Below are 18,149 nucleotides of genomic sequence, written 5' to 3'. Positions count from 1 at the left end.
TGTGCCTGGTTTGCAATAAAATGCATTTCTTTTAATGCATTGCAGTCAAAGAGTTTGAAAAACATTGTTTTAGAGCTTTAGAGGTATTTAATTAATATCGACAAATTCACCTCTTTCCACATTCCTTTGAGCATCTGCTGGACAGATTTCGAAGTGCTTTTATTTTCCTCATCAAATACAACTTGCATTCATCCTCTGGAGGCCTAGAGAACAGATATCATCATACTGATTTAAAAAAATTTTTTTTTACAGATGACGGGAACTTGGGGTTGGTGAGGGTAAGGCATTTGTCAAAGTCACAATGAGACAGTGTCAAAAACAGGGACTCAAACAGGGGTTTCTGATGACTGCTACACGGCTCGGTCCACCACATCTTTCTGCTTCTTCTGATTAGCAGACCCTACAAGAAAGAATTACAACTAGAGCATGAGTCTGGCTTCAGCGTTGTAAAAATAATAACTGTTGATCGAGCACTTGTTAGTGTCGGGGAAGTGTGTGTCAACTTCATTTAATTCTCAGGACAATCCTGTGAGATAGGAACTATGATGAGCCCCATTGTACAGATGAGGAGACAGGCTGTGACTTGCCCAAGAAGCGGAGCTGGGCCCACATTCTTTATGGGAGCTCTTTATTGCCCCAGTACTGGTTTGTTGCCATTTCTCTAACATCTAGATTCCTGCATCTAGGAGACAGTTTAAATAACAGGGAAATGGCCTTATGTCTTAATATGCTCCGGTTGCCATAACAAAATGCCACAGGCTAGGTGGCTTAAACAACAGAAGTGTATTTCTCACATTTCTGGAGACTAGGAAGTTCAAGATCAAGGTGCCAATAGATTCAGTTCTTGGTGAGGGCCACTTTCCTGGTTTACAGATGGCTGCCTTCTTGTGTCTTCCCATGGCAGAGGAGGGTGGAGGGGACAGAAGGGAGGGCAACAGAGCAAGAGCTCTTTTCCTCTTCTTAAAAGGACACTCCTCTCATCATGGAGACCCAGTGGTAATGATCTCATCTATACCTACTTACTTCTCAAAGGCCCCACGTTCAAATATCAAGTCATCACAGGAGAGGTTAGGGCTTCAACATAAGAATTTAGATAATGGGGGCACCCGGGTAGCTCAGTGGGTTAAGCCTCTGCCTCCTGCTCAGGTCATGATCTCGATTCTGGGATCGAGCCCCGAATTGGGCTCTATGCTCAGCAGGGAGCCTGCTTCCCTCTCTCTCTCTGCCTGCCTCTCTACCTACTTGTGATCTCTGTCTGTCAAATAAATAAACTCTTTTAAATAAATAAATAAATAATTTAAGTTAGGGCTTCAAAACAAACTCTCAGTCTAGGTCTTGTAGCTTCCACTCAGCTTTCCTGTTGTATGTGGCTAGAAGGCCTTCTCTGCTGCCTGATCTACTTTATGCTTCCTTATTCAGGCTGTTTATGATGCTCCGTGCCATGAATTGCTGAAATACATGATGGGGCTTTGGTAGTCCTGCCTGAGAAGGAACCTGAACACTAACGCTGCGGAGTGAGATCTTGATGGATTTCTCAGTGGTGTGGGAACAAAAAGATACCTTGTTCATGCATGCCCTCATTCATTCATTCGTTCATCAGATATTACAGACTCATTCATTCATTCACTTGTCAAATATTATGGAGGATACGGCTCGCAGGTAAGTTTTAGAGATGACAATCCCTTTTAAAAATTGGGGGAAGTATTTATCATGGTTTTCTAATACCTGTACACAGGGCTAAAATGGCCAGACCAAAGCAAAGTTCAGGCCAAGGGTAAATAGGAGGGGGCTAGTTGGTTATCTACTGACAAGTTTAGAGTAGAAGAATTAGACTTCACGTTCTCCCACATGATGTTCAGAAACCACACTTCCGCAGAAGTGGTGAACCTCTGCTCTCTGTCGTAAATCAACTGGGTTGGATGATCAGGTTGAGTTAAGCCTGGGGCTTAAGGAAAACCTACCTGCATGTCTGGGAGGGGACAAGCTTCCAAGCCATCTAGATAGTCAGTAAACTATTAATATTTTCTATGTGAAGAGATTTCAATACTATATCAGAATAGTATTTGTTGAATGAATGAATTAATAATAATTATGATGAATGTTAATGTAAAACAGAGGTAATGGGAGACTTCAAAATTTTGAGAGAAGTACACCCAGAGAAGTACCAAAGGGAGAGAGTTCATCCTCCAGGCTGAGCTGACATTTTAACTTTAACCAATTCCCAGTTCCTAGGATTTGAAGATCAAAGCAAAGGTTACTGATTTTTAAAGTTACTGTTGGCCTTGAGAGGTAGCTAGCATTAAGGGCCATGACATTTATCCTTCTAGGGTGATGCAGTCCAAGATTAAGAAAAGCAAAGAAGAAAACATGTTTCTATTCTCAAGGAATTAAGAGTTTGTTGCTTTTCATCAGTAGCTTGAAACTCTGCATTTGCTTTATCCTTGACACCTGCTCTTTAGGTCTAAGAGAATACCCAAGAGGTTAAGGTAAGTCCGTAGGTGGGAAACCAGAGGAGGGCTATACCTACCCCAACCAATTAGAGATGGAATTAAAACATACGTGCTTTGCTAAATATGGTTTATAGATCATACTTCTGTGAGATATAAACCCTTTTTTGGTGAAAACCGCCCTCTTTTAGACTCTGCAGGGGATTGGTAAAGAACTTTTTAAAAATGGATGAAAAAGGGAGGATGATGTAAAATCATTGTTGAAGTATAATGGCTCTTGAATTAGAAAATTTATATTCTCTGTGGTATACTTAAGTCTGTCCAAAGAACTCATTCCAAGAGTTCCATCTTAGCTTTTTTATTCCCGGACTTAAGCAAAATAAAGGCACTGGTGTTATTCTCTTGAGCTGCCAGGAACCCTGAACACTTCAGAATGTGGAATTAGTTTCACGCATATGCTGAGTTTGGAACTGGCTGCAGTACTAGAATGTCACCCACCCAGGTTCAGGTAAAGCTGCAGGAATGTCATTGAAACTGGGCAGCATCTCAGGTAGAAACTGACTTAGCAGGCCTTGGCTTGGTGAAGGGTTCAGGTTCATTCATGAGCGGCTGTAGGTGTCTCTTGGTTTCTGTGGCCTTTTTTTCTTTCCCTTCCTTAAAGCATTCTTTTTTTTTTTAAAGATTTTATTTATTTATTTGGCAGACAGAGATCACATGTGTAGGCAGAGAGAGAGAGGTGATGTGGGGCTCGATCCCAGAACCCTGGGATCATGACCTGAGCCGAAGGCAGAGGCTTTAACCAACTGAGCCACCCAGGCGCCCCTCCTTAAAGCATTCTGAATGATGACTTGTTTATGGCTTAAGTCTCTGGATGGAATGCCACCTTGTGAGTTGCAGCTGTCAGGGTCCTTGACACCTTTCAGTCTCAGTTAAGATGGTAATATTTTAGATCTCTGCAGCTGGAGGGTCATTCTGATAGAGGAGCCCTTGGAAGGATGAGGGAGAAAAAGGAAACAGACGTTCTTGTGGGGAGTAGGTGGAATCATGCCTGAGCAGCAGAGGTGGGATTCAAATTGGAAATATGTCAGTTCATGTGTGGGGATTTTTTTTGACTGCGCAGTAAGTGCCTAACGCTGTCCAAGTTACTTTGAGGGATTCAGGAGAAACATAAAGCAGGCTTCTGCTTAAGGAGCTTACACTGCATTTGGAACATCAATTTTTTCTCTTATGAAGAAGAAAGGAAACTTTGAACTGCTTATAGTTATGGGCAGGGCTGTAAAGCACTGGTAGGGAAGGGGGTTCCACTCGGTTTAGCAGAGGTCAGTCAACATGATCTCTTAAAGTCAGCATAATTCAGGAGAAAAAACCCGAGTGAGATCTGGAAGGGGGTATCATTTAGGTCAAGAGGTGGGTATTTCTAATGGGAGAAACAGCTTAAGCAATAGCACAGGGGCAACAATCGGAATGGTACCTGTATGTGGTGCACATAAGGCCCCAACGAAATCACTTTCTTCTGCTTCATTTTTCCTCCCCTCACATGACACTGCTTCCTATCCTACGAGCTTAGCTACATGCTTAGCTATTTACACTCTGTCTTCTGCACTGGGTCCCAGTGGTCAGCCGTGTGAGGAATACATAGGGCAGGATTGCAGACCTAGATGCCTTTTTGTTGCTGGGTGTTTGGAGAGAGGAAAATATTTTTCAAGGGCCTAGTCCATGCTTGGCACTCGTTCAACAGTGTTGTTAGAGATACAGACGTGATCAAGACCCTTGCTTTCAGGTAACATCTATTCTCTCTGGGTGGGGGAGACAGACAATAAACAAATAAATCAGGAAATACATACTTTGAGGTAGTGAAAAATGTTTTGAAGAAAAATAACTCAGGATAAGGGGAAAGAGCATGCTGGTTTTAGGTAAGATTAAGAATAAGATAAAGATTTCCAATTGGCTCTAAACTTCCCAGAGAAGCCTAGCTTGCCACTACTGATCGTTACTGAAGTCTTTGCTGATGGGATTCTGGCTTTATCATTTGTAGTCATCTCATCCATTGACTCTCCACCATATACATATATAGGGTGGACACTCAGCAGGCATTTCACAGTAGTAATAGGAATGGCCTGCTAGACTTGAATTGGACCACATTTTTCTCCTTTTTAACCTTTTGTAATTTTTTTTTTTTAAAAGATATGGTCACAAAATATGGAAGGAGAAGAGGGAATCACACAGGCGAGGACATGTAGGTATTGGTGACAGAAACATAGTTACCTATACATCAGGAGATTGAAGGCAGCTGCATTAAAATTTTATCAAATGAAAGAGAAAATATTAAACTATAATTATGTGGTTTCAGTATGTCTTATGGCCTGGGGGAACCACTGGGTCTAAACATGAACCAAATTCCCAAGGAGGTAATAACAGTACACCCATGCATACACACAAGGATAGAGAGACCTCACGTAGCTCCTAGGAACTGAGGAATTACCATGTGCCAGGCATTGTGCAATGTAGTTTATTTACGTTATCTCTAATCCCTAACACAGCCCTGGAAGGAAGATGATCCCAGTTTACAAAGGACAAGACAAAGATGAAATAGCTAGCCCAAGGCCATTACAGTTAGTGTCAGAGCTGGCTGATTCCTTGTTTGTGAGAAGGCATGGAGCGGATGAGTGTGAGTTAAGTAAGGACTCCCTTAGGTTGGTGAAAATCCAGGGTGGATTTTTCTGTCCATCCAGCTCATTGCCCTATCTAGGGGATTCCAGGAGTTGGGAGTTTCTGAAACTGACTCTGAAAGTATACATGCAGTTTCCTGAACCTATTGGAGGCACAGACTGGTGGCAGGGGCTGGGAGGTGGGGGAGGGGGCATTTTTTCATTATCTCCTGTGCCTGCAAAACTGCATATATGTGTGCTGCTCAGGCCATTAAAGCTGGGAAGTGCTTTGCTTTGGACTGTGATGGCGACTCAGTTTGGAGCCAATCACCAGTTCATCAAAAGCTGACTCAGACCCTGACTTGTGTCTAACTAAAAGATGAGGGATAATGAATACTTATTGGACTTGGTTGATTTAGTAAACTTTCAAAACATAGAGATTGAATAATAATTAATTTAAAACAGGTTTGATGGTGAAAAGGCTAGGCAGTAACGGATGAGTTGACGATGAAGTACCGGGCTTGTCTGGCTTCCCCCTCCCCCACTGCTGGCCCCAGGACCCATCTGGGTCTCTAGACAGGTAGGCTGCTATCCTCATGCCCCTTTGACCTAGCAAGTGTGCCGTCAAGACCCTGTCTGATCTCTAACATTACATTTATTGAGCACATCATATTGTGTGCTAGCAGCTTTATACATATTATCTTCTTTTTCTCTCTCAAACTTCCTTTTATAGAACTATTTCAAAAAGATGGAGGGTGCACAGAACAGTATCATAAACCCCCATGTACCCATCCCCTGACATCAACAAATACAAACTTATGGCCAACTTCTTCATAAATATACCTGACCTCCAAATGATTTTTTAAACGAAATTTTTTTTAAAGATTTTATTTATTTATCAGAGAGGGGTGGGAGAGAGCGAGCACAGGCAGACAGAATGGCAGGCAGAGGCAGAGGGAGAAGCAGGCTCCCTGCCGAGCAAGGCCCGATGTGGGACTCGATCCCAGGACCCTGGGATCATGACCTGAGCCGAAGGCAGCTGCTTAACCAACTGAGCCACCCAGGCGTCCCATGACCTCCAAATGATTTTGAAGCAAATCCCAGAATTCATATTATTATTTGTGAGTATTTTAGTATGCATTTCTAAAAGATAAGGACTCTTTTATTAAAATTCTTAAAAATTCACAACAACCCTATTTATTAGTCAGGTGCTATTGTATCCTTATAGATGAAGACAATGAGACACAAGGAGATTACATTACTTGCCCAAGGTCACGCAATTTGTAAGCTTCGATGGTACAAGTTGCCTAACTCCAGAGCCTGTCCTGTTAACCCCATGTTAGGGGTTTGCCGCTAGGCCTCTCTGCTGTAGCTAATCCTACACAACAACCAGATCTGGTGGAAGAACAGAAATCCAGGAATGTGACTATGATTTCTGTCAATTCCATCCCCTGACCAGTGCAGCAATTTGAGTCTCTTTAGGTGCAGAGGGACAGAATGTCTCTGAAAGGCTTGGAATTGTCTCCATGAATGACATGACCAGCCTGAAACATTAGTGGATTCTGTCTGGTCAGCAAACCTGGTAAATAAAGCACCATTGCCATAGTATTTGAGATGTTAGGGAAACCCAGAAGAGAAAGAACTTGATGGAAACTATGACAGTCAGTGGCCCATGGCTGCCAGGGGAAGTAAAAGGTTTCTTTGAAAATGAATTTCCCTTTGGTTTTCTTTCTTGGCATAGGGAATCAGTCTTCCCACAGAGGCTTTTCAGTTTGTTTCTAGCACAGCTAATTGTGTTTATTTGTCTCCAGAATCACATGCCTGCCTCCTCTCCCTTGCCTTTTCTTAAGGTCTCTTGCCTGCTCTCTACTACAGTTACTGCCAAAAATGTTCTCCTCACCTGGGAGCCAGTTGGCTGACAACACAGAGTAGATGTTGGGAGGCCAATTGTGTTTCTCCAGAGGGCTAACTTGGCTTCTGGCATCCAAGCCCACCTCAGGGGAGACGGAGAGAGATTTTAAGCTGCCTACGAAAGGAACCATGTCTTTTGCCTTGTCTGTACCCACTTGATCCATCAGTGTTAAGAGCAGAGCAGAAAGCAAGTAAATATTATTGACTGAGTGAAGAAGAGAGCTTTTCTGGTTCAAGTTCAAGAAATTGATTCTCCATTTTTCCTATCAAAACAAGCATCACATTGACTTTTCTGCTTAATATTTTTCCTTTGTCTTTGGGATCACTGACATTTACTTGACTCTCAAACCTTTGTCTTTTTTTCTTCGTCCTTCCCCATGCAGTCCTATCACAGAAGCCACATAACTGCTGGAGGACTACTCAGCTCCTACTTAACCCTCTCTCAGTGGAGCTCTAAGAGGTGGCACCTGTCAGGGTGCAGGTGAACAAGAACTTAGAAATTCCACCTTTGGGGGCACCTGAGTGGCTCAGTTGGTTGAGCATTCACTCAGGGTTTCAGCTCAGGTCATGATCTCAGGTTTGGCTCTTAGTGTGGGATCTGCCTGAGATTCTTCATCTCTCTCTCTCTCTCTCTCTCTCTCAAATAAATAAAAATATTTAAAAAATTAAAAGTAGGGCACCTGGATGGCTCAGCCTCAGGTCATAATCCCAAAATCCCGGGATCGAGCCCCACATCAGGCTCCCTGCTCAGCAAGGAGTCTGCTTCTCCCTCTGCCTTTCACCCCACTCATGCTCTCTCTCCCTTGCTCTTGTAAACAAACAAACAAACAAACAAACAAACAAATTCCACTTTTGGCTCTCTCTGGGACATGTCAGCAAGGACTTCGCCTGGGGTCCCTTTCAGGGAGCATGGATTTTCTTAAATATTTATTGTCGTGAATATCTCAAAGTAGATTTTTATGATTGCTTTGACCTCTACTTTTTTAAAAAGTCAAGTGGGGAAAACAGTGGACTGCAAGTCTTTTAGCTCCGTATTGTAGAATCAACTCAGGAATGGCAAATACATGGCTCTGTGCCATGGCTCCCTCCTGAGCCTGGTGACCCTCAATCAAGAGCCTGTGGCAGTAAGTCAGTCACAGAAGCTTTCCCTCTGAGTTCGGCTCACGCCTAGAATGCCTCTCAGCACAGGACTCTAGGAAGCCCTTACCAAAAAGGTTGGCACTAGGGCTGAAATCTATTTGCTGTTTCCCAAGTAAATGGTCTTTAAAGCTCTCCCCACACCAAAATCCCTTGAGCCTTTCTGCCTACGGTCACATTAGGTCCTTAACAGCTAGGGACGAGCTCTCCTCTTTCAGCCAGAATTAGATCAAAGGTCGGGAGTAGGGAGACGTTACTACCATCTGGAAAACAGATGATAGAGGAAAATGTTTTAATTGTTGATGGTTGGTGGAGGATTTAGAGGCGGTGACTGTGCCTTTTCAACCCATAGTAGGTTTGTGTGGATTTACATAGCACAAACCCATAGTGGATTAGATTTGTAGATTGTTAGTTCGTCAGTAAGACAAATTAAAGTCATTCTTTTCATGGGAGAGATGGAATGCTTAATGCTCAAAGGAAATAGAAAGGAAATGGCAGCCCAGATCCCGTCTTTAGGAGTTCCTAATCTGAGGGGACGCCTCAGGGCATCTGCCTTCGGCTTGGGTCATGATCCTGGAATCCTGGGATCGAGTCCCACGTGAGACTCCCTGCTCCACAAGGAGTCTGCTTCTCTTTCTGTCCCTCACCCCACTTAAGCTCTGTCTCTCCCAGCCTCTCTGTCTCTCTCAAATAAATAAATAAAATGTTAAAAAAAAAAGAAAAGAAAAAGGTGTTCCTAATCTGGTCTACCAGTTGTATTAAGCTGAATTTAGATTCAGTGTAGTTGAATGAGAAGTAAAAACAAGAAGCTTAGTGCTTAATTGTAATGAATTTACTCTCCACTGACTGACAGTTCTTTTTACTTTTGAAGAAATTTGGAGGTTGTTAAGTTAATGCGTGTGAAGCAACAGGACTTCCTTGACAGAAGGTTTTAAGTACTCAATACCATATTATAGATGATAAATATAGACTGTAGGAATAACCTGGGCCAGTCTATAGTCACCAGAAAAAATTACCGTCTGATTAACTGTGTGGACAGAGGCTGTGAGGGCTGCTCCAGGCCTGGTCATCTCTCAGAAGACTGACAGATCTTGACAGAAGATGCCAGGCTGCCCTCTGGGTGGTCAAGATCAGGCTGTGTTCTCAAGTATGGTTTTCTCTTGCTGTTTTAATCGACAGTACATTCTTTTGCAAGCAAAAGTCAAACCAAAGCTCTTTCTGGAATGCTCTGATTTACTAGCAAGGACCTGCAGAGGCCCTTTTCCATTTCAGAAGTCTCAACTGGATATGGGGGCTGGGGGAAAAGGGCGGGAAAGGGAAAACCCACATAGGTCAACAAAGCGTTAGTTTGGCCAAGTATTTTTTATTTTATTTTATTTTATTTTTAAAATATTTTTATTTATTTATTTGACACAGAGAGAGAGATCACAAGCAGGCAGAGAGGCAGGCAGAGAGAGAGGGGGGAAGCAGGCTCCCTGCTGTGCAGAGAGCCTGATGGGGGGCTCAATCCCAGGACCCTGGGATCATGACCTGAGCCGAAGGCAGAGGCTTTAACCCACTGAGCCACCCATGTGCCCCAGGCCAAGTATTTTAAAGGTATTTTTAAAAGCCCTGCTTCCTACTTTTATTTAGCAATGCTTATCTGAAAAAACAATCAATCACACTTCAGCTGAAATCACTTCTGGTTAACAGCATTCTTTACCTTCTCCATCCTTTGGGATGTTGTAAAAAAAAAAAAAGGAGGGGGGCAAAAACATCATTTGCCGCTGTTATTTGGGAATGTGTGAAGGAGGTGGATTCTCTGGTGGGGATGAGTAGTTGGTGAGGCTGAAATAGCGAGCCGGGGAATAACTGCAACTTTTCAGTAGATACTACCGTCCTTTGTGGAAGCGAGCCCTGGGGTGGTGGAAATGGAACTCCAAGTTCTGACCTTGAGTTTTCTGGTAACAATCAGTGCTTGTCTCCTCCCAAGACCGTATGATCTGTGCAACTCGCCTGAATAGCTTCTGGCTGGTACTGCGTCAGTTTGTTTTCTAAAGGCGCTCTTGGGATGCTAAAGTGCATCCTTTTGGGTTAAAATCATCTGATCTAAAAGCATCTCATTTGAATGTTAAATGGATGATGCACTTAATGTAGGCTGTTACACATGAAATCGGCTTAAAACTTGGAAGTGACACTTTCTGGACCTGCAGGCATCTTGTCTTAGGCTTATAATTACATTCATTTTTATTTTTTTTTTAACTTTAATTCAGAAACCTCAAATTGTTGGCCTTTATTATTCTCGGTTTACAGATGGCACCATTGGTGCCAGAAGGATTGTGGTTTATTTTTAAGTACGTGACTCATTTAATTTGAGTAGGGTTTGGGCCTTCTGCCTTCCAGCTCCCATGGCCTCCAAGATCAATACAACCTCAAAGTAGAAAAAAAGTTGTCCATTTTTAATAGTGTTTATATAATGGACATGCCTTGTTTACATAAATGACAATGAAGTCTTCAGTTAAGCTAATTGTTACTGACACATTCCGCTTTGGGGGAAAAAAATCAAAAGAGGACGATAAAGTCCTATTAAAACTTTTATTTAAGAGGGATGCCTGGGTGGCTTAGATGGTTAAGCATATGACTTGGGCTCAGGTCATGATCCCAGGGTCCTGGGATCAAGCTCCGAATCAGGCTCTGCTCAGCTGGGACCCTGTTTCTCCCTTTGCCTGCCACTGCTTGTGGTCACTTTCTCTCTCTATCTCTCTGAAAATAAATAAAATCTTAAAAAAAAAAAAAAAAGAACTTTTATTTAAGAGCAACTTCCTAGTAAGGCTCTAGGCTCACCATAGATAACTGTCCACAATCTTTCTGATGATTGGTACCTCTATTACCCAAGCTGCTTAATGATCAGTGATATCCGGAAGGAGCTGAAGGACTTGTACAGTTCTGAATTAATATACATTATTTTCACTTACACATGTAGGAGAGTGAGCTAATACATTTTAGAATGATTTTTCAATAAATGAGCTTGAGACAGCATTTCCTGAATAGTGTAGAAGTTCAGGGCATAGGCTCTGGAGCAATACTAGCTGGGTACGAATTCTGGCTCTGCCACTTCCCAGCTGTGTGGTCCCTTCTTTTGGACAAGAGACGTGACCTGTTGCCTCATCTGTACTTCATGTCATAGAGTTGTGAGTAATAAATAAGTTAGTAACATGCAAAGAACTTAGAAGTGTTCCTTGCGTAGTGTAAGAGCTCAATATATGTTAGTCATTAGAATAGTTATTATTGGCAACTGGATAAAGGGGGGAGGACCAGGTTAGGCTGGGGGAAAATACATATCTCTGGTTTCTGGGAGCCATTTACTGAGATTGGTACAAGGAGCATGGGACAGAAGCAAGGTCAGTGGAGGAAGAGGCTCTGTTCTGTTGTGTTCATTTTGAGGTACTGTGTTACAAATGAGCAGAGATCTCGAATGGACATCGATAATAAATGGGCATGCCCGATAAGCACTAAATTTTCTGTGTACTACAGATTCTCTCCTTGGTTTTCTTACGGATTTCTTGTGCGCTCTCCAAAAACACGGAATTCCAGGTGCTTTAGGATTTCCATCTGAACAATATTGAACATAATAATGGCACATAGTAGACACTCAGCAAATATTTGTTCAAAGAATAATTGCTTTCATATGATGCTAAGTAGCTTGCCTAAAGGTAATGTGTGGATGGGGGTGAATGGATAGATACACAGGTAAACAGAGAGAGAGTGCCAGATTGAGATTTTGACATAGAAACAAGGAAGTTAAAGACCAGTATACGGTCAGTGTGTCTTTCACCAATTCATTTATTCATTCTTACAGTGTATATATACTGAGCCCTTACTATATGCCAAGTCCTATTTTCGGTACAGGGATACATCAGTGAACAAAACAGGCAAAGATCCCTCTGCTAATGGAGTTTATATTCTGGGCTAGCAGCAGGGCCAGGAAGGACAGACAATAAACATAATAAATAAAAATAATATATTAACAACATACCCATTAAGATGGCTACCAAAAAATTCCAACAGAACAGCTAGATAGTAACAAGTGTTGCCCGAGATGCTGAAGAATTGGAGCCCTTGTGCAGTACTGGTGGGATTTTAAAATAGTGCAAGCAGTATGGAAAACAGTATGGCAGGTCCTCAAAAAATTAAAAAAGAGAATTGCCGGGGCACCTGGGTGGCTTAGTCAGTTAAGCATCTGACTCTTTCTTTTTTTTTTTTTTAAGATTTTATTTATTTTGACAGACAGAAATCACAGGGAGGCAGAGAGGCAGAGAGAGAGGAAAGGAAGCAGGCTCCCCGCTGAGCAGAGAGCCCGATGTGGGGCTCGATCCCCAGACCCCGGGATCATGACCTGAACCGAAGGCAGAGGCTTTAACCCACTGAGCCACCCAGGTGCCCCAAGCATCTGACTCTTGATCTTGGCTTAGGTCATGATCTCAGGGTCGTGAGCTCAAGACCCATGTCGGGCTCAACACTCAGTGCGGAATCTGCTTGAGATTCTCTCTCTCCTTCTCCCTCGGACCCTCCCCTCCCTCTCAAATAAATAAATCTTTAAAAAAATAGAACACCCAATGATGGAGCAATTGCCCTTCTGAGTGTATAGTAATCCCCCCCCTTCTCTGTAGGGGCTATGTTCCAAGACCCCTAGTAGATGCCTGAAATTGCAGAGAGTACTGAATTCTCTATCTGTCCCATACATACATACTTACCATAATGTTTAACATAAGTCAGGCAAAGTGAGAGACTAACAGTAATAACTAATAATAAAATAGAACAATTATACCAATGTACCATAACAAAGATACGCAAATGTGTTCTGTCTCAAAATACCTTGTTGTGCCCTACTCCGCCCTCTTGTGATGTAAGTAGCTAACATTCCCACGGGAAGAGAGGAAGGGAGGGGAATGACACAGGTGCTAGGCTCCTAGTGTTAGGCTCCTGTTGACCTCCTGAGGATGAGGATCACCTGCTTCTGAACCACACTTGACTGCGGGAAGCTGAGATGGCAGAAAGCAAGACTGCGGATAAGGGGGACTACTCTCTACTCCTGTGAACTGAAAGCAGGGTCTCGAGGAGATGGTTGCATACCCATGTTCATAGCCGCGTTACTCACACTAGCCAAAAGGTGGACGGACCCAAATGTCTATGGACAGATGAGTGGATGACCAAAGTACAGTGTATACATACAATGACATATATTCAGTTTTAAAAAGGAAGGACAGGTGGCACCTGGGTGGCTCAATGGGTTAAAGCCTCTGCCTTCGGCTCAGGTCATGATCCCAGGGTACTGGGACCGAGCCCTGCATCGGGCTCTCTGCTGGGGGGAGCCTGCTTCCCTTCCTCTCTCTGCCTGCCTCTCTGCCCACTTATGATCTCTCTCTCTCTCTGTCAAATAAATAAATAAAATCTTAAAATAAATAAATAAAAGAAAAGGAAGGACATTCTGACACATGCTACAACATGGATGAATCCAAGGGACCGCATGCCAGGTGAAATAAGCCAGTCACAAAAAGACGAGCGCTGCCTGCTCCCATTTATCTGAGGTACCGGAGTAGCCAAAGGCATAGAGACAGAAAGTAGTAGTAGTAGGGTTTCTGCCTGGGGCTGGAGGAAGGGGGCAGGAGAGTTGCTGTTGAATGGCTACAGAGTTTCAGTTTCACAAGATGAAAAGAGTTCTGGATATTGGTTGTATGATGACATGAATGTACTTAATACACCTAGAAAGGGTTAAGATGGAAAATTTCATTAGGTATATTTTACCGCAATCAAAAAAAAAAAAAAAAACCCATGGGAAAGGAAGTAATGTATGAAGGCACGAAGTGAAAAGTACCACAGAAAACAAGAAGTAGAGCAGAGGAAGGGGCCCCAGAGGGCTGGGGAGGGTGCAAGTGATAGGAAGTCCGTAGGGTGGTGGGGACGGCTCCTTGAGAAGGGGCGATCTGGGCGAGGACTGGAGGAATTGTTGGTGTCTTGGCGGCTGTTACAGTCGGAGTCTCCATCGTCCAGGGCCCCCAGGTGGTGTGCGGCTGGCTATGCCAAGGCAAAGACCAAATGGTGTGTGGCTGTAGAGTTTATGTTGGCAGGCAGCTGACGCAGAAACCGTGACCATGGGCATTTCAACTCAATTGGAAAAACAATCCAGGCACTCAGGTGGCGCTTGCACAGATCATAATCAGATGTCACCTGAGACTTGAGGTCATGTTACAGTAAAGAGAAATGGTTGTTCTCATCCTTGGCCCTTCCTAAAACCAAACTCCAAAACCTAGAAGCAGAAAGTCTGATTTCCTAGTGCCTCGTAAGTTTGCTTGTCCTTGTTTAGCCCATTTCCAACATGAGTTTTAAGCTACTCCATAGGACTAGGATTTTCAGGGCTTCAGCTGACCTTTCTATCAACCCTTAACTGGAGCAGGCGTGGGGGTGGGGGAACAGCTTCTTTTAGTTACTGTCTCTCTGGTAGGTCATATTGCTTGGAATGGTGAGTGCTTATAAAAATCCTGTGACCTGGACATGTTCTATTACTAATTTATGAGGCATGTATAAACAAGTGTCAACTTGACATCATTTAAGCCAGTACTTTGTACTGAGGAGTAAAATGGAAAGCGGTTTGCAGCATTGGGTTCTTGAACTGATTTTTCCACATCTCATCTGTGAACCTTATCCATGTCTAGTATCATGGGAATGTATCTCTGCTCTGGAGTCAGGAGGAAGTCCCTCACCACGCCCCCATCGCCACACCACTGAACTTGGAGGGGAGATGAGCATCTGTGGGTGGACAGGCACATCGCCTCTCCACAATCCTGTCCCTGGTCAAGGTTTCTGAAGCTACACGGGCAGCCACTGGCAACACACACTCTGTGTCTCTCTCTGCAGGCTAGAGTGATAGAGTGATTGCAGAGGTCTAGGGACTATTAGGGACTAGGTAGAAGGAGAAATGGATTCCCTCTTAAGTCCTGCCTACAGTGGTGGCGCTAAGCATTGTTTGACTGATTTGTCACATGCTTACCTGCTCAATGTTTGATATCTTTTACATCTGAATATGTTTGCTTTGCTCTTAACACATAGGCACCGCCTGTAGTCATTTAGCCCCAGGAAGTTACCAAGTTCAAGGTATCCCATTTACCTCCAACATATAGTGTTGATGGTAGTAATGGGCTTCTCTTTACCCTCATGGTGAAATGATAAAGAGAATGCTGCAGCCATTAGGTGTCTATTGCTGTCATGAGAGCTGTCATTAGAAGGTGATAGCAGTGCTTGGTAGCAAAGGAAGGAAAGCTCAGTGGCTTCTACAGACATTCCCTGTGGATCTGCCCTGGGAATCTGGGCGTCTATCTGCACGCGGCTCTAAGTGGGGGTGGGGTGGGGTGGGGAGAGATTTGAGTGCCATATGACATAGTACTTGCCCATAAGAAAGTCAGGGGCTGTACCCAAACAACTGCAGGACAAAGTTATATGCGATGATGTGATGGTGTCTTTCAAGAGATACACACTGAAAGCTGCAGGACAATGGATGGACGATACTGCTTGGACTGGGTGAATAGGAAGGTGTGGAAGACTCGGCATGTGGGAGGTGCCTTTGGGGATAGATGAAATTTCCCGAGCTAGAGATAGATAGATATCACTAAAGAAGTGTGAAGTTTCCTGAGCTAGAGATAGGTAAAGGGAACAGCCTGGGCAAAGATCTGAAGAGGAATCCGCTTCAAAGGGATATACGGAAGAAGACATGTAGGAACTACACTCCAGCCTTGTCTGTCACAGCAAATAACTGGCAACAACCTGTGTGGCTATCCACGGGAGGGTGGACAAAGGAATTACTCAGAAAATACTGATCAGAGAAAATGAATCAACTAGAGAATCATGTCACGATTAATGTGGAAAAACACAAAACATATTAAAGAAGGGAGGCTGCAGGATGTTAGGTACAAAGTTTACATAAAGATTAAAAATATTCAAAACAGTATATATTCTTTATGGATATTTAATTTCATGATTTTTTATATCATTACTTTAGTTATATAATTTTATAGTGTCATAATATGAAAATATTGGAATGAAAAACACCAAATTCAGTGCATAGAGACTGTCAGTGGGAGGGAAGGATGGAATGGGTGGACACAGAAGGTTAAGTCTCAGTTGTGGCTGTTTTATACACACACACACACACACACACACACATACTATACACATATATAGACTCATACATAAACAGACTCATGTATACACACACATAAATGCATATTTTAAAATTATGTGTGTATACACACACATAAATGCATATTTTAAAATCTGAAGTTAAGGGTTGACCAACAATTGTTTATTATCCTACAAACTAGTCTGTGTACTTGCAGTATTTCATAATTTCAAAATGAAAGAGAAAGTCTCAGGGCACGCTTAGGTATAGCAAATGGCACAGATCAGCGGTTGGCAAGCTTTAACATGACCCTTAGTAACAAGCAGATTTTATTTTAGGAACCACGAGTTGCATGACAGACTTACCCTTTATATGTGAGGTGCACCCTGACCTGTTCTGTTCTGTTTACTTCATTTTGTTCCACATGAAGTGAAGCAGGGGGTGATGTCTGAAGATGCAGATTAGGGTCAGGGCAGAGAAGACCTTGACTGCCAGCCTCAGGAATGTGATCTGTCTTTGGCAGAGAGGAGAAGGCTACCAGTGGTTTTGGGGCACGTTATCAGCCAAACTTTAGTCAAGTCGGATAAGATGGAACTTGGGCCAGAGATTAGAGAGAGCAAGCTCAGTTGTGAAGTTATCACCATAGTAACACTAGGATAGTATATGGGCTTACAGGGGAATGAAAAGAAGGAATCGGTTTTGGATATACAGCAACTTAATTAAAAAAAAAAAAGTTTTGAGGAAAAGGAGAAAGTCCAGTTTGATTTCCAGGCTAGGTGATTGGGAGATTGGTCACACTAGTCACAAAACTCAGTACATCGTAGTTGGTTTTATTTTTTTATTTTTTTATTTTTTTAAAGATTTTATTTATTTATTTATTTGACAGAGAGAAATCACAAGTAGACGGAGAGGCAGGCAGAGAGAGAGAGAGAGAGAGGGAAGCAGGCTCCCTGCTGAGCAGAGAGCCCAATGCGGGACTCGATCCCAGGACCCTGAGATCATGACCTGAGCCGAAGGCAGCGGCTTAACCCACTGAGCCACCCAGGCGCCCCGTAGTTGGTTTTAAACACAGTGCTTAGTGTGGTTCATCCGGAGGTATATTGTGAAGCCTTGGTGGAGGTTAAAAGGCATGGGTTCAGAATGGTCTCAGTGTTTCATGAGTGTGTCTCTAGCAGCACACAGTAGCTGGCAAGGAAAGAGAGAAATTGGTAGGGCTATGCAGAATGACCCAGAGAAAGGGTGAAGGGTGAAGGGTGCCGGCCAAGGTAGAAATGAAATCAGCTGTCCATGGGGCCAAATGAGGTGGGTGGGCTAAGAGAGAAGAAGGGTTGGGGGACCAGAGGTTTGGAAGAGCCCAGCATGTTAGAGGGTAAGGAGTGACTCAGGTGGACATTGGGAGTATATAGTAAGGAAGGAAGAGCGTCAAATCTGAGATCTTGGAGCTAACGCCATCCTGAGTGATAAATAGTCACTACCTTGGTAGACCTTGCAGGCTAGGCAGGTGGGCAATTGTCATGTGATGGAGAGGAAAACTGAAGCTATGGGACAGTTTACAGTTACTGATCTGAACTTTTCAGACTTTTCAAACAGAAGCTCCTCAATGGAATGACTAATGATTTTTAACCAGACCAGCTACTAATCATGAATTATTACTCCAAATTGTAGAAAAGGTCACACTGGGAAGTGGAGAGAGGTCTTCACGGGTACCCTTCAGAGGGTCCTCCTGAGAAGTCCTAGGAGAGGAGGCTCTGGATGCCACACCCAGGATGTCACAGGGAGCCACGATTCCTCGTCTGTCATCAGGTCAGAGGCACACAGGCATTCACTTCTCATCCAGCTCTTCTTTTTCCACTC

General features: G+C 43.3%; 1 protein-coding gene across 2 annotated transcripts in view; it reads left to right on the top strand.

The window, feature by feature from the left end:
- The window catches only part of PAQR8 (progestin and adipoQ receptor family member 8), a 42,474-nt gene that overhangs the window by 6,396 nt on the left and 17,929 nt on the right, over positions 1–18,149 (top strand). The window contains exon 2 of one of the 2 annotated variants that reach the window (XM_059400255.1): positions 17,961–18,098. The exons of the other annotated variant lie outside the window; for it this stretch is intronic. Coding sequence (XP_059256238.1) covers positions 18,048–18,098 — 51 coding nt within the window. The 5' untranslated portion in view covers positions 17,961–18,047. The remainder of the gene's footprint in view (positions 1–17,960; positions 18,099–18,149) is intronic. 2 annotated transcript variants of the gene reach the window in all.

Source organism: Mustela nigripes, chromosome 5 (genome assembly GCF_022355385.1).
Source record: "Mustela nigripes isolate SB6536 chromosome 5, MUSNIG.SB6536, whole genome shotgun sequence".
NCBI classification, from domain to species: domain Eukaryota; kingdom Metazoa; phylum Chordata; class Mammalia; order Carnivora; family Mustelidae; genus Mustela; species Mustela nigripes.
The sequence above is the reverse complement of the archived record's forward strand: the minus strand, read 5'-3'. Positions and strand labels throughout refer to the sequence as shown.